Raw genomic sequence first — 21597 nt, forward strand, 5'->3', positions numbered from 1 at the left:
AGATTAAAAAAATGAATCGCACTTTTAATCACACTGTTAAGACAATAATAGAATACCAATTTACATTTATTATACATATTTTTGGATGTTTTTCTATATTTTCAAATATATTGATTTCAATTACAACACAGAATACAAAGTGTACAGGGCTCACTTTACATTGTTTTTTTAATTACACATATTTGCACTGTAAAAAAAGATTAACAAAAGATAGTGTAATCTAGAAGTCGAAGCATGAAGGGGCATACGAATGGTTAGCATAACTGACATGTAAATACCTTGCAACACTGGCTACAAAATAAGAAGCAAGCAGCATTATCGCTCATAAAGATAAACAAATTTGTTTGTCTTAGCGATTGGCTGAACAAGAAGTGGACTTTTAGGCTCTGAAGTTTTACATTGTTTTATATTTGAGTGCAGTTATGTAAAAAAAAATTCTACATTTGTAAGTTGCGCCTTCATGATAAAGAGATTGCACTACAGTATTTGTATAAGGTGAACTGAAATACTATTCTTTATCTTCTTTACAGTGCAAATATTTGTAATAAAAATTATAATATAAAATGAGCCCTGTACACTTTGTATTCTGCGTTGTAATTGAAATCAATACATTTGAAAATGTAGGAAACATCCAAAAGTATTTATAATACATTTAAATTGGTATTATTGCTATTATTGTTTAACAGGACGATTAAAGCTGCGATTAATTGTGATTAATTTTTTTAATCAAGGTAACTCAAAACAAATTAATCGTTTGAGTTAAGTGCAATTAATTGACAGCCCTAAAATGAACATATTTTGATTGACCTCCGTGGCCAGGTGTGCACATTCAGGAGAATTTCACTGCCTTTTGACAGAAACTCCCCTCACGCCACTAGATCAGTGTTTTCCCCTAAAGCTTCCCGCTTTGGTCATAATGTCTCTTAATGTTGTGTGGGCCTTAATTTGCCTTTCTGCTACCTTTTCATGTATCATCTGATCAATGGCCTCCAACAATCCAGATTCTTCCAAGAGCAGGTTTCAGAGCTACAAGGGCAATGGCTTACTGGGACAGAAGCCGAAGGAAGGAGTGAAAATCAGTATAAATCAAAACAAACAACTCAGGAGAATCACGATGAAGGAGACACACGCACCAAACATGCCAAACCCGCGGGGAAAAATGCAGACATTGGGCTTGTTAATTGGCTTGTGAGTTGCTTGTTGGCTAGTTTTTGGCTTGTAGCTTGTTGTTTCTGTTTTTTGGATCAACTCCCGGCAAGCCGGGGCAAGGGGAGGAGGGAGTCAGGGGTGCACAGCACATCCACCACAGTCCCAGACTGCAGGCCGGGGGGGGGGATCTAGTCACACAGAGGGTTTGGGTCCTTAGGGATTGGCTTGTTTTGACCTTGTTTTGAAATGGGATTAGCTTGATTTTTGGCTTACTGTGAAAGTCGGGGTGCTTATTTACCACGTGAAAGTGGGCAACTGTGACACATACACGGCTGCCAACATGCATGCAAAGAGAAAGAGAGGAACAGAGCAGTTGTGCAAACCCAAGAAACACCTCAGAACAGGGCCACTTGCCACATGAGCTGAAGAGTGTGAGGCTAAGCCAGAGGTCTCCAACCTATGGGACACTCCCCGGGGCGGCAGGGAGGACCCTTCAGGGGCACAGCATGGCGTGGGCTGGCCCCCATGGGGGGCAGGGAGTGCCACTCAGCCCCTCCCTGCCCCCAGCTGTGCTCCAGTCCCACCTGCAGCCGCGGCCCCAGCTCCCAGCCCCACACCTGGCCCCCAGCTTCAGTGCAGCTCTGTTTCTGGCCACACCCCTAGGCCCTGGCAGCGGCTTCAGCCCCAGCTGTGGCCCCAGCCTCCGCCCCCTTACCCGTCCTCTCTTCCCCACCACCCAGAGCCACGGCCCCACTCTGGGCAGGGGCAGGCATGGACAGGGATAAGGGGGGGGCATGACCCTCAAAAGTTTGGGGACCACTGGGCTAAGCCAATCCAGATTTGGGAAGAAGCCCCACCTGAGGGGAATCAGGCAATTGCCAACAAAGAGCAGATAGAGGTTGCTGTGCTCAGGGAATGGCTAATGCAAAGAGGAAGGCCACGTCTACATGAACAGCGCTCTATGCTCTCCTGTCGGCATAAGAAAAGCAGCCCCACAAGCAGCACAAGCTATGTCGGTGGGAGAAGTGCTGTGAACATGTCAGTATAACTAACGTCTCTCAGGGGGGTGGAATATTCACCCCCCAGAGCGAAAAAAGTTTTGTTGACCCTAGGCGGCAGTGTAGACATAGCTGCAGAGGAAGGCTCTGGCAGGACCATGACACCAGGAAGCTAGGAGAGTAAAGCCCAGTGAGCAGGAGGCTCAGGGCGCTGGGAAACGCTGACTGTGTTTGGGAGTGGGTGTCAGAGCTCCAGTGAGGGGAAACGTTTGGGAGATCTGACCAGAATGGAAGAAGAGCCCTGGGGGGGTGAGAGAAAGTGCCCGAGCTAAATATCTTCCATAGCTGGTCAGGTTATTAGACAGACATAGTAGGTGAGGTGACATTTTTTAGTGGACCAGATTCTCAAAAGCTTGTATGTTGCACCAACAGAAGTTGGTCTAATAAAAGATATTACCTCATCCACTTTCTCTCTCTCTCTCTCTCTCTCTCGAGCTAAGTGTGGACTTTTTCTTTGTGTTGTTCTAATGGACTTTAGTTTGGGACTCTGGCTTATTGTAAACTGCTTCTGGTATGAAACTAGGGGTACCATTTACCAGAGAAAGCCTGTGTGAGTTCTTAAAGGACCCTGAAGAGAGGGAAAAATGGAGGGGGGGGCTTCAGAGACACCCCTAGTCAGTAAGCAGTAGTCATGTTATTCTGCCCTTTCACCACACCACACAGCATACCACCAGATTCATAACAGGCACCTACCAGGTATTCCTGGCTTTTCCCCTCCTCGGCCTGTCTGTATTTGAGGAGTTTTTCTTTCTCTTCCTTCAGGGTCTGCAGTTGTGTCCAGATTTGTTCCTGAGCAAAGAAACATGGTATGTGATCTGTTCTGCTAGGAGGGGCATCCTGGGTGTCTTCTTCACGGAAAATAATTTAAATAAAACCTATGGATCCGATTCAGACTTTAGAAATAATTTACACAATGTATTCAACTTTATAGGAGTTGCTGGTGCTGTCTGTAGGAAAACTCACTTCCTGGAACTTTTGAACGTAACCAGATTTGCATTTTACAATTTACTGGATTGCTTTATTGGTCAGCATTATAACAACCCTGGTCTGGATAATCCATGTAACTGAGAGGCTCTGAATAGTCCGCTGTGCTGGTTTATGATTGGCCAGGATGTTTTGGAAGGAAGAATTGGGTTATTACTCTTTGGAGCCTGAAATGACTCGCACAGACAGAGGCAGAATACATTCCTCTCTGGTTGGGCTGTTTTTCTTTTTCCAGTGAGAAGCTACCAGCAGCTGAGCAGCTACTAGCAGATGAGAGATTCATTCTTCTTTTCCTTGGGTGTGACTGAAATACTTCCCTGATGGTTCTAGTTTCTAATGGACAACCTACCCCAAATTCTCAATTCTTGAGGGACAATCTTCACTCATTGATATATTTGCTTTCCACAACCCACTCTCTGTATATCTCTTCATGAGTGATGCACCCAAATACTTGGATGCTAACATCTAAACTGTGTTGTTAAATTTATTCACCTAAATTTGGATTATTGCTGGATTATGTGCTATATGTATGGTATGACTTTTAAAACAAACTCTGTATTTGTGGATAATCTAAGCACTATATCCAGATGTACAGACATGCTTTTCTTAACCTGTGTACTATGAAATTTGTTAAAATTAGCTTTAATAAATGTTTTAATCTGTCCTGCTCCTACAGAACCTGGTTAGAGAGCGAGCTGTTAAACAGGCAAAAGGCAGCATGATTTAGGTCTAATTCACAGACTCTAGGGTGACCAGATGTCTCCATTTTATAGGGACTGTCCTGATATTAGGGCTTTGTCTTACATAGGACTCTATTACTCCCCACCCTGCTTTTTCACACTTGCCATCTGGTCACCCTAACAGACCCCGTACACCAAAAATAAATCCTTTACAGGAAAGAACACAGATTAGTAATTCTAAAGTCAGATTTTATCCAATTCCTGCCATCTGGGTTTCAGATCCTTGATGGTGTTTTCCTACCTTGTACTCCTGGGCAGCCTCCTCGATGGGAATCACAGGGTGGTCTCGGTGAGCCTTGGATCTGTCACACACCACGCAGATGGGGCTTTGATCCTCCTCACAGAAGAGTTTCAGAGGCTCCCTGTGTTTCTCACACACTCGCTCCCCCCCTGGCTCTTTCCCTGCTTGTAACTTTAGCTGTTTCACTAGCTCCACCATGTTCGCCAGCTCCCTGTTGGGCCTGAAGTTTCTCTGCTGGGCGGTTTCTCTGCACTGGGGGCAGGAGAAATTTGGCTTCGACTCCCCCCAGTACTGGTTGATGCAGGCCCGGCAGAAGTTGTGCCCGCAGTGGATAGACACTGGGGCTTTGAAATACTCCAGGCAGATGGAACACGTGGCTTCATCCTGGAGTTTCTGCACAGCAGCCATCGCTCCCTGCACTGCAGATGTGTGGGACCAGGTTAGTTTCACTTCTCTGGTACAGCCCAGCTGCAGGTTTCATTTCCTGGAGCCCTCTCATTGGCTGAGCTGCATCTGAGACTCCCAGCCCCTGGGGGCTCTGCTCTGGTGACCCTGGCTGCGCTGGGAGCTGTGTGACTGTGCTGGTGGACAACCCCGTTCAGTCCTAGAGAGGAGAATACATCTCTCTGGTACTTTAGCCCAGTGGTTCTCAATCAGGGGTTTGTGTATCCCTGGGGGTACTCAGAGGTCTTCCGGGGGTACATCAATTCCTCTAGCTATTTGCCTCCTTTTACAACAGGCTACAGGAAAAGCACTAGCAAAGTCAGTGCAAACTAAAATTTCATACAGTGACTTCTTTATACTGCTCTATAGACTATACACAGCAATGTAAGTATAATATTTTATATTCCAATTGATTTAGTTTATAATTATATAGTAAAAATGAGAAAGTTGGCACTTTTTCAGTAATAGTGTGGCTATGACACTTTTGTGTTTTTATGTCTGATTTTGTACGTTTTTACATGGTATGCTTGGGGGTATGCAGGACAAATCAGACTCTTCAAAAGGGTACAGGAGTATGGAAGGGTTGAGAGCCACTGCTCTAGGGGGGCTGGTGAAACTGCACCTGGAAGAGGAAATGCAGTTGCCGTGGAGAAGCAGGTTCTGGCTGCAGATGCTAACTCCAGGACCTGGAAGGGGGGACAGCGTTCCAGCCACTGCATCTTATTGTAATAGGAGAAATACATCTGAAGCTGAACTGGTGACAGGATTGCCACGTAAACCCCACTGAAATGGAGAATTCTCTCTGTCCCCATCAGACCTCTGCACCCCTCCCTCCAGCTCCTAGGACTTTCTTATGGAAGTGGTCACACCCAAGGAATTGACAAATGGATCTCTCATCCACTAGGAGCTGCTGGGTTGCTGGTAGCATCTCACTGGAAAAACAGCCCAACCAGCGAGGAATAGCATAAAGATCAAGCTCTGCATTTTGTATCTTCTTTCCACTCTTTGCCCATCTCCTCATGAGAGCTACCTCCGCCTCCTCCTGTTGGAATGACACCAGCAAAAGGCCCTTCAGCGTGTTTCATCCCTGGGACATGACGCCCTTCGCTGAAATCACAGCGGCATTAATGTCAGGATTTTGCAACCTTCTTCATTCACACAAGGGGACGGGGGAGAAAATGGCGGGGGGAGAATCCGTGACTCCCCAACAGAGTGCAGCCAGAAATGGCCTGCTGCAAAATTCTCCATGTGCAACTCCACTTCTGGGCACATAACCATAAAGGCCCAAAATATTTTCCCAAAATGCACTGCGAGGTAGGGTGACCAGGTGTCTGGTTTTCGACTGGAAAGTCCAGCCAAAAAGGGGACCCGACTGTGTCCGGTCAGATCTACTAACTGGACACCTGAAGTCCAGTTACTGCAGGCAGGGGAGGCACTGAGTCATCACCCACACCAGCCCCTACTCAGCCAAAGCTGCCTCCTACCTGCATCAGGCGGCTGCAGGTGAATCAGGAAGGTGGGAGAGGGGAAGAGCAGTGTACAAGGAGGGGAAGGGGAAAGAGGAGTGAACAGGTGATGTGGCCTCAGGAGGAAGGAGCAGGGCAGGGGCGAAGCCTGGAGGGAAGGGGGGAAGCAGGGAAGGTTCCAATACTCCTACTAGTGTGTCCGGTTTTTATATATTACAAACTTGGCAACCCTACTAATGAGAGTTGGGGAGCAGTGGCTTGGAATAGTGCAGTGCTGAGAACCAAGGGATATGCCCCCACCTAGAGGCAACGTGGTCGGGGGGGGAGCATGTGGGGTCATGTGTCTCCTCCCCCCGCAATTACCTGTTCAGCTTGTACTGAACATGCTCACCCGGGGTGAGCACACACAGTAACGCTGCTGAAGCCGGCCGCCCTCACTGTGTCCCCCCCACAATTGACAAGCATGGGTCATCTCTGCCTTCCCCTTCACTCCAGTCAACATGACCGCAGTGAGCACATGCAGCAGTAACTCAACAGCCTTTTGTGCTAGGCCACACTTGCTCCGGTGCAGTTAGCAACGCCTACATGCCTACAATCGGAGCTGGGATCCTGGCCCCACCTGGAGCCAAGGGAGGATTCTCTCCCAGTGAAAGAGGCCAGGGACAAAGTGAGGATCGGAGCCTCACTATAAGAATCATAAAATGCCACCTGCCTCCCTTCATAGTTCAGAGAAACAGGATGTTACCGGGGTTGTATTCAGATGCAGGCAGGTCTCAGGGGAGGTGAGAGCAAAATACTTAACCTTGCACTGCCGCAGAGCCCAGATCCACCCTGCAGGGTTAAACCTGATCCATCCCTTTCTCCTCACAAACTCTCTGGCCAGCCCCCAGCCCAATATCGCCCACCCCTACACCGCCACCTCCCAGTAACATCTCCCCAGGGTGAAGCCCTCACAGCCCAGCGCACAGGGCTCAGTGTCCAAGGTATGGAAGTGTCTTCACTTAAATTTGGCTCCCACCGATGATGGCTCAAAGGAGTCACTAGTTTAAGGCAAGGGGGTGGGCTTGTGAATTCAGGGCTGAAGCTCCCACTTTAGAGCCCCACTCGTAACTTTGACATCTGTGTATCTGCCAGATTCACCCACAGGACCATGGGCCAGATTCATGGGCCATTCTGTCTGGTCCTCGAACGTATCTGTCCCCACAGCCAGGGCCGGCTTTAGGCCGATTTGCCCGATTCCCCCGAATTGGGCCCCGCGCCTGAGAGGGCCCCGCGCCGGCAGCGTCTCTCCCAGAAGCAGCAGCTGTTGCTGCTAGGCAATGAGACGCTGGCTGGCAGAGGGCTGAGGCAGAGGCAGCTGCGTGGGTGTTGCAGGTCAGGAGTGGGGAAGGGGCAGGGGGGAGAAGGCATATGTGCTTTGCAGCCTTCCTTCCCCTCCCCTCCCCCCAGAACTTATCTGGAGGAGACGCGGAGGGAGCTTCTGGTCAGGTGAGAGACTGGAATCTCTGCAGTAGACCTCAGTCACCTGAGCAGCTGCTGGGGCTTCCAGCGGCGAGTGTTTGACCCTGTGATTCCCCGCAGGTTCGTAATATTGGGTTGGTTTTGTGGTTTTCGTGGTGTTGCTGTTTGAGGGTGGGTGAGTTTGTGCCTGCCTGGGTCTATTTCAGAACTAAAGTTAGGATCATGTAATGTAACCCAGGAAAAAAGCCCCCAGCCAGTACTTAGTGCTGTGAACTCTAAGTGAGAGAGAGAGGGAGGTTTGGAGGAGGAAATCAAATACAGCAAGAGAGGAGAATGCAAAAGGTCTGCAACACGGCAGGCTGAGACTTATCTCCCCACCCCTACAAGAGAGGAAATTGAGGCACGGAGTGATCTGATTCCCCTCTCCAAATTATTTTGCAAAGGAAGGGGACTGGGGCTCCTATCCGAACCAGTTCCCTTCCCATCAACTCTGCTTTCCCTGCTGCAAGACCGCTGTAGGGGCTGAATATTTCCATTATATTATGGCTCCTTCGTTTGCCCTACAACAATAAATTAGACCGGCTTGGGGGGGGGGCTATTCCCCCCCCCCAAAGCTGTGTGGATATTAAGGTTTATTTTGAGGGGGGGGCATGATAATATTCCAGATCAATCAAATGCCCAGCTCAGCTTTCTAGCCATCCAGCAGCTCTAGGGCAGGGAAGGAAGGTGCTCTTGGTGCAGAGTGGTTGCAAAACAGGGGTGAATTTAGCAGGGGGCTGGGTCCAGTTGAAATCCCGGCTGATGTAGCCATACAGAATCACTGGCAGTGCTGGGAGAGGCCAGGAGTGGAAACAGGTGGCCTGGGCATGGGGGGACATTGCCCTCAGTCCTGGGCTCTGGGATGGACTAGGCTGGGTGGTGGGTTCAGTCTAGTCTTCCAGCCTGTTGCTCTCACTGGGGTTTGTGGTTTTCATCTGGTTCCACCAAAAAGATCAAACAAGCCCAGTAGAAAAGGGGGGGTGAGAGAGGCAGGGAAAGGGTGTGTAAGGGGTTAAAGTGACCCATCAACAAAAGAGTAAAACCAGAGTTTCACTGAGTTTCCCCCCAGCCACCACTCCTGCAAACATTGGGCAAGGGGCAGCCCCATTCCCCATCGAGGCTATGGTGAGGGGCAACAGAGGAGGAAGGAAGCCACATGTGATGGCAGTCCCCTCCCCTCCTGTCCCCCCAGCACCAACCACCCCCCTCCGGCCCCCAAACTCTGTCACAGAGCCTGCACCCCTCCACCCTTCCTGCACCCCACCCCGTGCCCCAGCCCGGAGCCTGCACCCAGCACCCAAACTCCATCCCACTCAGCCTGGGCAAAGCTCTCCTTGGTCTGGCTCCCAGCCCCTCTCCAAGAGTTGCAGCTGTCTGGAGGTGCTGCCTTCCACACCTTCTTAATTCACACCTCATTCATTCAACAGGGCAACTGATTACAAAGTGGGGGGAAGATCTTATTCTACTCCTAGCAAAAAGACATTTTTTTTACCTTAATTACACTACCTTTGGGGCCTGCTATAACATATTACCAAGGTTCAATACAAAGTCATATATAAGTTATACAAAAATGCATAATGCAGAGATTTATCTACAACTGCATTGACTGACTGCTGTGTGCAGTAATATAGTGACCCCTGGGTCTTTGAATGAGGCTTTATACTTGGTGGGGAGGTGAGGGGGCAAGTGGCAGGTGGGCAAAGAGGCAAGCACTGAGCCAGCAGGAGTTCTAGGGGCGGGCATGGGGGTTTCGGGCAGGAGGGAGAAGGTGAAAAGGAGGCAAGTGGTGGGTGGGGGACTGACTAGGAGGGATGCAGCAAGCCAGCAGGGGGCTAGGTGGTGAAGAGGGGTGTGATGGTGGGGCTGAGCAGGGAGGGGGCAGGTCCTATTTTACTGCTGTGATCTGGTCACCCCATGTGTTCCGTTTCTTCCTGCCCACCCCCCTCAACCTCGTTTCGACGGAGCGGAGCTGGGGAAGGAGGGTTTGTTTCCACAGGGCCAGGCGGTGCTGGAGGGGGAAGGAGGGGGCAATTTTATATTAATAAGGAAATATTTTATAAATTTTAATAAAATAAACATTAGTGAAGAAAATCAGTTGTACAACTATCAAAAAACAAATTATTTTCGTAATATGAAAGTGCAAATCAGCTAATTAATATATGATGCAATGTATGTAATATATAATTGTTATTATTTATATAATCATGGAAAGTAAATAATACATGGAAGAAATGAAAGGGGTTTTTTTAAGTGTTTTTTTGTTTTAGTCATCCCTGCTAGGGCCCCATCGAAACTGTTCGAATTGAGCTCTGCACTTCCTAAAGCCGGCCCTGCCCGCAGCAGACCAGCTCTACAAAATGGTGTCCTCTGCACAGCGCAACCTCTCATACACCATAGGAATGAGGTCATAATCTCAAAAACACAGTACTAACAGGGTCCAGACGCTATTTTGTAGAGTAAAATGGCATCATCTGCACAGCATAACCTTGCACACACTATACGTGCAAGGTCACATTGAACTGACGATGATGCCCTTTTGTTTTTGAACGCAGCCAGTAGAGGTGTTGCAAATCTACGCATGTGACCCTGGTCACTGAAAACTTTGGACCAGGAACTAGCTACACATCACTGTTTGTCTGAATGCTTGATGCGCCCAGGCTGGGAAATTCGGATCCAATAGACACTGGGTGAAAGCACCTGAATATGGCCTAGCAGAGACATGATCATTACTGTTGTTGCGATTCCAGAGGGGTTGCTTTATTTGCAAGTCCAATGGCCTATAACCCACCTCAATCCCACTGAGGAGGTCAGGAAAAAGCAAACAAACCCCTCACCAGTTTATCAAGTAGTTCTGATGGCTCCTGGGTTTATTGCTGTATTTTACTCAACAAGAGAGACAAGATAATCCATTGTGAGCCACAAAAATTTCAGCATCTTTGCAGCTGAAGATACAGAATCCACTTGGTGAAAGAACAAAAACGCCTGCAGCAGCCAATGATTGTGGAAACAATAAAACACAACCAGAGGCTAGAGTCTCAACTGGGTTTCTCTGTACCGGACACTGAGACAAGAGTGGATTCTCTCCCCATTAAAAGAGTCTTGGGGGAAAGTGAAGATCAAGGACTTGTTGTCAGCACAGAAAAATGCCACCTGTCCCTGGTCATAGTCCAGACAAACCCAGACCTGCTGGGGACCCGGCCCAGTGACACTGTGGTCTTAGGGAAAGTGAAAGCATGATAATTTGACCCTCACGCTGCTGCTCCACAACCCAGATCCCCTCCTCAGGGTTAAAACAGATCTGTCCCTTTCTACTCACAGACTCTCTGGCCACCCCCACAGTCTAGAATTGCCCATCCGCACACCTCCACCTCTCAGCCATGTCTCCCCGAGGTGAATCCCTCACAGCCCAGCATGCAGAACTAAGTGCCAAATCTCTCAGGGTTGTCAGGCAGATGCTGCCAGCAGGACCTCCCTTAGGATTTATGGGGCCCTATACGATATTATTGAACTGGTGCCCCTGTGCCCAGCGGCAGCCAGGCCTCGCAGTGTGGGGGCGGGGAGAGATGAGGCAGCAAAGGATACTAAGACGCCCAGCTTCACGGCGGCAGAGAGTAACAGCTCCCGCAGACCCTCGTACCCGTCTCCCTGCTGTGCTGGCGCATTCGGCTCTGTGAAGACGGCCTCTGCCTAAAGAGACTGCAGCACGCGCTGAGTGAGTGGGAGCCGACCTGCTCTTACCTACTGTCATGGGAAGTGGGTGAAGCTGCCCCTTGGGGAGGTCAACTCCCCAGCCCACCTCTTCCGCCTGTGGCCCCGCTCTTACTCCACTCCCGCTCCACTCCAGGCCCCGCCCCACTCCACCCAGGCCCCACCCTCTCCCCACTGTCTCCTTCCTCTCTTCCCTCCTGCACCCTTCCAGCCAAATCCATGAACCCAAATGATGCAAATGACATTTGAAAAAAACCCACTCTTCTACAGTTTCTTTCTAAAGAAAATGGAGCATGTTTTCCACTGCATGCCACATGGTGAAGATTGGACATGCAGAAGGTACCTAATTAAAAGCACTAAACTTGGGAATAAAAAATGTCAGCCACAGGTTTTTTGATATGCCCTGAAGTTTGTCAGAGATTTATTTGCAAAAACTCCACGGCTGGAGCACCCATGGGGAAAAATTGGTGGGTGCTCTGCACCCACTGGCAGCTCCTCGACCCACCCCTCTGCCCCAGCTCGCCTCTGCCTCCTCCGTAAGCACGCCACGTGCCCGCTTTTACCCCCCCAGCTGTTTCATGCAGCAAGCGCTGGGAGGGAGGGGGAACATGATGCTCTCGAGGAAGAGGTGGGGCTGGGGCAGGGATTTGGGGAGGGGTACAATAGAGGCAGGGAGGGGGTGGAGTTGGGGCAGGGACTTTGGGAAAGGTGTTGGAATGGGGTGGGGCAGGGCTGGATTCGGGGCGGGCAGGCACGAGTACCCACCAGCGCCGAGGAAAGTTGGCACCTATGGTAAGGGCGAGTCATCTGTCCTGCTGAATACAACATTAAATAGTATGGAATACATGATGCAGCTCTTCTCTGTTTTACATTTTCTTAATCAGTATTTCTAAGCTGATTTTATATTTTAAATGCATTCTTAAGCCTTCATTCCAGATCACTACATATTTAACACACTGAAACAAAAGACATTATTTTAAATTAATCAGTCACAGAAGTTTAATGTGTTCATAACAATGTTCATTGCTTTTAGAAAAAGGGAACAGTAATTTACGTTGTGTGATCTCCATAACAATATATATGTTTATGAAATTTCACCAACTTTCAAAAATATGTTTCCAAAGATTTTAGCCATAACAAAGGATTTTGTATCTTACTAAGGTACTGATTTTGCTGGAGGGTTCTCTTAAAACTAGTTCATCAAATAGTCAGAAGTAAAGAAAGCTGGACAAATGAGTTTCCCTATCTGGAAGGAAAGGGGTGTTGTCCCTTTAAGGGCTTTCTTCAACGGGTGGGTGAAGGGAGAAAGGAATGGACAGAAAGGCCAGGAAGACTGTGGAAGCAAGTTTTCTGTAGTATAGTAATTAAAATTAAAATGTGTATTTTAGATAAGGGTGGTCTTGAATGATTTATTTAAAAACGATATGTCTGAAGATGCAAGCATTTAAGGCTAAAGATGATTGTGCATCTAAACATCTATTCAGGGATTTTTTAGAGATGTGATTTTATAATCTTCACTAACTCACTAATGAGATATTTTTAAAGCAAAATGTTAAACAAAGGTCTTGTAGACTGACATATTCTGAGTAAACTTAGGGTATGGCTACACTTACAGTTTTGCAGTGCTGATAGTTACAGCTGTGTTTGTACAGCTGTGTAGGACAAGCGCTGCAGTGTGGCCACACTGACAGCTACCAGCGCTGCAGTGTGGCCACATTTGCAGCACTTGCAGCGCTGTTGGGAGTGGTGCATTGTGGGCAGCTATCCCAGCATTCAAGTGGCTGCAACGTGCTTTTCAAAAGAGGGGAGTGGGGTGGAATGTGACAGGGAGCGTGGAGGAGACAGAATGGATTTTTGGAGTTAACACTGTTCTCAGCTCCCTGCCTTGCAAGTTCTAAGGACTGTGCCTACCTTCAATCATTTTAAAAGTTCTAACTCTCTTCCCCCACTCCTCTCTCATTCACTAATTGCAAATTATGTACTGCTAAATACCCGTCAGACCAGATCAGCAACTGCTGAACACGGACTTCCCCCTCCCTCTCTGCCGTGTGAGAGTGCTGTTTCTCTCTTCAAGCAAACAGCTGTGAACATTCCAAAGTAATTCCCCTGCCTGACTCCGCTCGCTCAGCAAACAGGAGCTGTGTTTGTTTTTTAAATAAGCAGTTTGGCTGAACTCCGAGCTCTCCCTTTCTTCCGGTTTGCTGTGGACAGGAATTCTGGGATACCTCCTTATACCCCGGAGGTCAATAAGAGCGCTAGTGGGCATCCACACTTGCTGACCAGCGCTGGATCACCAGTGCTGGAATCCCTACACCCGAGGCTCGACCGGGTGTACAGCCAGCGCTGCACCCAGGGAGTTGCAGCGCTGGCCGTGCTTTGCAAGTGTGGCCACATCCTAAGTTGCAGCGCTGTAACCCCCTCACCAGCGCTGCAACTCTCTAGTGTAGCCATGGCCTTAGATAAATGTTTTCACCCATCTAGCCAAAAGGCCAAGAAGTGATACAATCATGCACAACTGTTTGTGTCAGTAAATCGAGAAACGAACAGTACATACCAGGGGGTTGGCAAATGCCTGTTAAATGGCTTCATTACCACTTGAATGGCTCTTTAACAGTTTCAATGTTGTGATAATAGGTCTGGCAGACTAGAGGCCTTTTCATTTTTAAGGCTTTTTCTACACTACACAGCTTTTGGAACACAGCCATGCTGACATGGTCGTGTCGCTAAGAGCTGGGCAGCCTAAACCCTGTTTGTCAGCACTCTTGCGGACAAAATACTTCCACCTGCTACGAGCAGGGTTCTTGTTGTGGACAGGAGAGCGCGCCTGCCGACAAGGAGCCATTTACACTGCCACTTGCCAAGGCAAAACTTTTTGTCTGGGGGGAGGGAAGGGGAGGCTTCTTTAAGCACCTATGAACGACAAAATGTTTGCCCTTCAATTGGCAGTGTAGACAAAGCCTAAGATACTAGATCACCCCCAGAGAAAGACTCACCAGGCTGCAGCAGTCAGCTGTGGTGGGAGCCTGCAGGAAGGGTCAGAACAGGGATAGGAAGAGGCGGACAGTGGACACTACGACCCAGGGGTGCCCCAAATATTGGGGGGCCTTACACAGCTGCTCATGTTGCATATGGCCCGGATGCCTAAGGGCAGCCCTAGCTGCCGTGTGTTTCGCCGTCTCAAACTTTTCTGAACCGCAGACAGATAGGAACAGGGAGGAACCGTGGCTGGATCCAGAGGCACATTCACTGGGGAGGGGGAGAGAGAATCAGAGCGTTAGGGGCAGGGCTTGGCCCTGGGGAGGGTTGTTCTGGCTGGGTCCCAAGGAGCTGCCTCTGTGCTGGGGCTGAGCCAGGATTTCACAAGGTCTCCTTCCTCCCAGGCCCTAGAGGTGCCATAATTGCTACAGTTTTGGCTGCGTTTCCCTGCTCCCCCTCCTGGGGCTGACCCACTCCCAGCAGCAGGGACAGGGCGGGGCAGGCAGCTGAGCCTGGGATGGGACCGAAGGGGCATCAGCCTCAGCTGTTGGGGAGACAACTGCAGTCAGCAGGAATCAAGGAGGCAGCAGAGAGAGGAGCACACACCCTAGTCCAGGTGGGGTGGGAGGAGGAGGTAGCAGCCCTGGGTGGAAAGAGGGGGGCCCCCAGCCCATGGGGAATAGACAAGAAGGAGGCAGCACCAGGGGAGACCTCCCAAAGATAGAGAGGATGGAGGGGCCACGTTGGCAACACTAGAGCCCAGGGAGAAGGGAGAGGTGGAACCTACAGGGAGAGACAGAGAAAGGGGTGATGTCCTAGGGGACACCGAGGGAGAGTCAGACCAGGCACCGACCTCCTCAGCATAACAGAGGAGTCAGGGCCTTCACTCAGGCAGTTCACTGCACAGCAATTAAGGAGTTAATAATAGATTGGAGTGCTCCAGCCCCCTCCCCTGCAATGCTCACTCTATAGAAGGGAGCCTCTGTTTTGTTCAATCTCAGAAGCTTCTTCCTCAAATGAATCCTGCACCACAAACATAAATTGTCCTTTTCTCTCAATCTATCTAAAACCCCACCCATTCCACTACCCCCTTTTGCCAGAGGTCCACTTACTTGCTGTCTGCAGTTCAAACATCAGAATGTCTAGAGAGGAGAGGGAGAGAAAAAGAGATTACATGGTATCAAAATTAGGTTTCATGCAGGATTTTTACAATTAATCAGAACAACTGTGTGCTTTAGTTCTGGGCCATGAACAGAGGGAAAAAGGCAGGGAGACCCAGAGAGAGAAATACAGAGAGAGACATAGTGGAAAATGTGCCCATATGGAGATGGGCTAGTATCAGGCTTATGGACCCCTTTCTGCACTAATAACATGGTTATAAACATGGCCTATGTGGCATTTAGTGTTTCTTGCCTTTCTACAAGAGAAAAGTCCTTGACAGGTCAGACCAGAATGAAACAGACTCAGGAAGAGAAGATGGAGCCCTTTGCATTAGCACAGAATTTATCTCAACCAAGGTCTTTGCAGTCCTCAAGAATTAAGGCAAACAAGGTGACAATGAATCACATTCAGACTATGCTTGTTTTTGCATAAATATCTTGTGTCTTGAAAAAAATTGCTTAGTTAATTCAAGACTTCGTCTATATTTCTTCCATGTTTTTATATTGGGTTTTACATTTGCAGCTAATTGGACACAGCCCGTTTCCTCCAACATTCACAGAGATCAGACTCCATTTTCCTTTTTCAGTCTCTGCTCAGTACCTTGGAATTTCTTCAGAGCCTCCTTTAATACAATGTTTTTCTGGGTAAAATCACCAAGTTGCTTTGCCAGATCAGGAGAAATCGCCATTGGCTGCTGGAATTTCCCCTGCTGGCACCTGGAGAGAAACAGAATTCTCTAACTGATTGATTGTAAATCATGAGTTTATCCTCATTTCAAATTAATTTCATGCCAGTGAAAGCTGCTGGACTGCAGGACCTGGAGGCTGGATTGTTCTATATATCCTGGCCTCAGAGCAGGTACCACTCAGGCAATGGCAGCACAAGTTTCACCCGCAGCAGCCCAGTTTGTTTCCAGCATGACCTGGCGAGAGATGACATTGAGGGGAAGTGGAGCAGGCAGATGGGCCAACAAGCTGCATTGACTCCGCTAAGCTTTTTAGCGTGCACACCTGCCCAGTCAGAAATGGATGGAGACCACTAACCCCAAATCACCTCACACAGGGCTCCAAACAGACACAAGCTGGACATATTTGACTACTGCTGCTCTGGAAGCGTCCATATTGCCGTTCCCCAGGACATAAGAGATTTAATGGACCTGTTAACTTGCCCTCATGCTGCCTCATCTCAGCGTCTTGAAAAGCATCAATCCCAGGAGTTTCTGGAAATTTCCACTACATGCATCCAACGAAGTGGGTATTCACCCACGAAACCTCATACTCCAACACGTCTGTTAGCCTATAAGGTGCCACAGGACTCTGCTGCAATCCCAGGAGTAAAGTCAGCAGAGGGGAGATTTGGATCTGAGGGGTGACCCTGCCCCACACAGTTGGCCGTGGTGCCCTGAAGAGATGTGGGCCTCAAATGGGGTTCAAGCCCCTCCCCTGCATAGTGACATCTCCCTGAAAGCGAGATGGAGCCACGTACCTACTCAAGGTGCTTCTGACATCCTAGAGTGGGGGAGACAGAAGAACAAGAGCTCAGTTACAAGTGATATAGAAGCTGTTGGAGCCCCTAATCAAATTATTAATAATAGAAAAGAGAATAATAAAACAGAAGCAAGTGGAAGTGATCATGAACCAGAGAATTCACATTTTAACAGTACAGTTCCTAACAATAAAATGAGGTAACATTAAGCGAGAGCGGATTCCTGTGTAAAAACTAGAAACAGTGAATTTCATTGTAGTGTTAGGATTCTGCACTCCAAGCCATATGGATCTCCCCATTCATCCATTTCCCAAATATCTCCAAGGTTCTGAGGTCTCACCTGCAGGAATTCACTCGTTGGCTGCTGGCACTTCCCCTCCATCTCGCTGATCAGCTCGCTGAGACGTGAAATCTCCATGGCGATTTTGGTGATATTTTCATCCTGCAGCTTCACAATCTCCTTCTCCAGCTCTCCCAGCTGGGCCAGCGGGAGTCGCTCTTCTTCCTCCAGAAACTGGTGCAGCTGCTTAAACTGAGACACAATTTTCTCTCTCTCAGCTTCTATCTTTCCCTGTAAAGAAGAGGGACAAACAGGGAAAGGGCACATCACGGACACACCAACAGGCAAGGGAGATTTCACACAGCCCTATGTCAGCAGGAGGGGGAATTTCATTGCAACCTTTAAGTATTCAGCACCTCAAAAACAGACAGAAACTTTCCCCATTTGACCAGAGAGAAGATTTTCCTAGAAAGTCCCAACTTGCCCTAAATTCTCTTCCCATCTGACATGGTTTGTTTCTGTTGTGACCAGTGACCTCTGACAATCTCAGTCCTGCCAGCAGTAGAAATGACAGGACTCCAAAGTACATGAGCAGAGACTCCTGAGAGAGACTGAACGGGGGAAAGAAAAGACAAATTAAAATAAGAAAACAAACCAAAACTCCCAAGTTTCAATGAGGAAGCTCCTGATATTCACATGCCCTGGAAGGATGCTCAGCCACACCTCTGGAAAGACATGAGAATTCAGTGCCTAAAAGCTAACTGTATTAGTGCAGAGCTCAGGATCTCTCGTGCAGCCCCAGGCCATAAACTTGTACCATGAAATCAAGAATGAAGCGAAGACAAACACAGCTCTGAAATCAAGGGAATGCAGAGTTAAGGTCGCGCCTCCCACAGCACACTGCCACCCAACCTTAACTCTGCCCCTTTTCCACAGCTGACTGCTACCACTCCACACTCTGGCTTGAGGTGCAACTGTCTCCTGGAGCGTGCTCACATCACTTTCCCATGTGCATATCCGAGATGTATGCGTATTTACAGAGACTGAAAGACCCTCTAATAACATCTAAGATGCTGCTTCCCTGGTGTGGCCCAATCCAATCAGACCCAGCTCAGTTTGGGGCTGATCGGTGCTATGATCTGAGCCATAGGCGGGCTCAGAAAAGTTATCAGAATGGAAGGCAAATTGAATGTCTGTCTGGTTCTTTTCCTCTGAGCCCTTCATCTCTGCGTCCCATAGGCCACATGACTCTGATTCAGTCCAATAACCCTGTCTCAGGCCCAGATGAGGCACAGTGATTTCCCAAGACAACGTCAGGATGCAGTTGGGTTTTAGAGCCCTGTGAAACCATCAGCGCTTAGCAGGAGAACTTGGCTGTCGCTCAGCTATTATCTCTCTAGTGCTCATCTATAATAGAGAAAGAGAGACAAGGGATTGAGGTGATATTTTTGATTGGAGCAACTTCCGTTGGAGAGAGAGAGAAGCTTTTGAGCCACCCAGAGGTCTCCAGCCCAGACTTGAAGAAGAGCTCTGGGCAGTGTGCAAGCTTGTCCCTCTCACCAACAGAAATTGGTGTAATCAAAGATCTCACCTCTCCCTCCTGTCTCTCCAATATTCTGGGACTGACACAGCTTCAACTGCACCTTATAGCACAGGGGTGGGCAAACTTTTCATCCCTAGGGCCACATCTGGGTGGGGAAATTGCATGCAGGGTCATGAATGTAGGGCTGAGGCAAGAAGTTGGGGTGCAGGAGGCCACGTAGGGTGTGGGAGGAGGTGCAGTGTGCAGGAAGGGGCTCAGAGCAAGGGGCTGGGGCTCAGGAGGGGTGCGGGGTGTACAAGGGGGCTCAGGGCAGGGGGTTGGGGTGAAGGACGGGGTGCGGAGTGCAGGAGGGGGCTCAAGGCAGGGGGGTGTGTTGCGGGGTGCAGGAGGGGTTTGGGATTCGGGGTCCAGCCCGATGTCACTTACTTGGAGCAGCTCCAGGGTGGCAGTGGCGTGCACCAGCGCCAGGGCAGGAAGCAGCTGGCACCACATCCCTGCACTCCCTGGAGAAGCGGGGGGCAGAGGGCTCCACACGCTGCCCTCGCCTGCAGGTACCTCCCGCGAAGCTCTTATTGGCAGCGGTTCCCTGTTCCTGGCCAATGGGAGCTGCAGGTGGCAGTGCCCACAGGTGAAGGCAGTACACAGAACCCTCTAGCCCCCCCCCCCCCCCCCCACACACACACACACTGGCCACAGGCCCATGGTCCCTCAGGCCCATGGGTCAGATCCAAAGCCCTGACAGGCCAAATCCAACCCGAGGGCCGGTTTGCCCACCCCTGGCATACAGCGAAACAGACAGCGTGTGCAGACACAGACAAAGATCAAGCCTGAAGCTGAGCCGAACAGGCCTCTCTGATGGCTGGGGATGGACCATGAACGCAGCCTTGGCACTGCCAGAGCAGCAGGGAGGAGGTCGGGTCATGACCCCACATCCCCTCCATCATAGTCAGAGGGGAGCACAGGCTGCACCTGCTGCTGGATTCGATCAGCATCTGCCCTGTCTCAAGCTGCCTAGAGCTCATGGGGAATCTGTCCTAGCCCCAGAGCCAGGCAAGGAGTCCCAGTCCCACTCCAGCCCATAGAGGGGAACAGAGAGAGACACACACAATCCCAAACCAGAAGCACACGGCCCCAGAGACACACAATCCTCCCACACATTCATCTCCATGACCCTCCTACCAGGTACTCCGAGCTGCTCTTCCCTCCGGTCAGTTTCCATACCAGGAGCTTTTCTCTCTCTTTTTTCAGAGCCTGCAGTCGGGTCTGAAATTGTTCCTGGGCAAAGACAAATTGGAGGAGCGGGGGGGGGGGTTGTTAATTTTTTTTTCTTTTGGAGCTTGAGAAACAATGATTTCCCCTCTCCCCCTGCAATAATGTTGCTGCAGGGATTTACGTTTCCAGCTTATTTACAGCAGCAGGCCAGGAGAGCACCCACATGGCAACTCACAGGCCAGGCCACGGATGCTGCAGGATCTGGGGGAAAACAGCAGGTAGCAAAGGAGACCTAGTTCATTCTGACACCTGGGGGCTAGGAGCACAAACTGGGTTTCATCATCTGTCCACCAGTCAGGAGCTCTGACTACACCACTGCCTCACCTCACATCCCTCAGCATCTTTTTGGGACCAAGAATCAAGTTATTTCTCCGTTAGTTTGAAATGAATGAAGCAGAGGGTGGGAGGATAAATTCCCAGAGTCTGACTGAATCTTTTCAAAGATCTCAGGATTTTAGAACAGTGGGGGCTGGCAGTGCTGGCGAGGGTGTATCCCGCTCAGCAGGAACGTGGGTTGGAACATAAATATTAGCTCAGGAAAAGGGCATCACGAGAGAATGAATATTTTCCCCCACCCACACCTGGAAATTAGTCCTCAAGTCAGAGCAGAGATCCATGTGTAACATTCTAAATTTTTATCACAACACTGTAGTTAGCAAAAAAAAAACACCCCATCCTTTATGACAGCAGGACATAGGAGTCCTGTGACAGTAGAAGGAAACCCAAACATTGGAAGTCTGGGAACCCACAGTTATGGCCGCAGGCTACATGATGTCTGCATAAGTAGCTGTACTTTGGGCCTGGAAACAGATCTGAAAACCCCCTAGGTGCAAATACTGATGCTGGGCGGAGGTTTCCTACCTTGTACTCCTGGGCAGCCTCCTCTATGGGAACCACCGTGTGAGATCTGTGAGCCTTGGATTTATCACACACCACACAGATGGGGGTTTGATCCTCCCCACAAAAGAGTTTCAAAGCCTCCTGGTGCAGCTCACACACTCTCTCTCCCTCGGGCTCTGTCACCGCCTGGAACCTCAGTCGTTTCACTAACTCCACCACATTCCCCAGCTGCCTGTTGGGCCGCAGGTTTCTCTGCTGGGCAGTTTCTCTGCACTGGGGGCAGGAGAAGTTTGTCTCCGACTCCCCCCAGCACTGCCTGATGCAGGCCCAGCAGAAGTTGTGCCCACACTCAATAGTCACCGGGTCTGTGAAATACTCCAGGCAGATGGGACAAGAAAGCTCATCCCGGAGACTTTCTGCAGGGCTCTCTGCAGCCATGGCTTCTGGCGGGAAAAGTAACAAAAAGTTACTCTCAGTTTCCAGCTCTCTGGGACAGAAATTGGGTGTCTCCCTTCCTGGCTCTGTCTCATTGGCTGAGCTAGAATCAGCTGTATCTGTGTCTGTGTCTGTGAGTTCTCCCAGCCCCTGGGGGCTCTGATGAGAAAGGTGACCCTCTCTCTGCTGGGAAGAGTGCTCAGGGGGAAAAGCAGAGTCAGATTAGGGGGAATGTCACTGTTTTCAAAAAAGTGAACAGTTGACTTGAATTCTATTATTTGACTCCCAAATCCACACATCCTTTGTTGGGCGGGG

At 49.4% G+C, this 21597-nt stretch overlaps 1 protein-coding gene across 2 annotated transcripts in view; it reads right to left on the minus strand.

Annotated features, from left to right (window-relative positions):
- LOC115640974 (zinc finger protein RFP-like) overlaps positions 1-21303 on the minus strand; it is a 29969-nt gene extending 8666 nt beyond the window's left edge. Inside the window, exons 1-7 of one of the 2 annotated variants that reach the window (XM_030544037.1) lie at positions 20869-21303; positions 19915-20010; positions 17253-17483; positions 16913-16935; positions 16028-16143; positions 15379-15408; positions 13729-14536 (exon numbers count right to left, since the gene is read on the minus strand). In XM_030544037.1, the coding sequence (XP_030399897.1) occupies positions 14361-14536; positions 15379-15408; positions 16028-16143; positions 16913-16935; positions 17253-17483; positions 19915-20010; positions 20869-21285 (1089 nt within the window). In that variant the 5' untranslated portion in view covers positions 21286-21303 and the 3' untranslated portion in view covers positions 13729-14360. Of the gene's footprint in view, positions 1-13728; positions 14537-15378; positions 15409-16027; positions 16144-16912; positions 16936-17252; positions 17484-19914; positions 20011-20868 lie in introns of those variants that run through there. The other variant, XM_030544036.1, reaches the window with a different exon arrangement.
- Positions 21304-21597: the final 294 nt, after the last annotated feature.

Source organism: Gopherus evgoodei, unplaced genomic scaffold, assembly GCF_007399415.2.
Source record: "Gopherus evgoodei ecotype Sinaloan lineage unplaced genomic scaffold, rGopEvg1_v1.p scaffold_32_arrow_ctg1, whole genome shotgun sequence".
In the NCBI taxonomy this organism is placed as follows: Eukaryota; Metazoa; Chordata; order Testudines; family Testudinidae; genus Gopherus; species Gopherus evgoodei.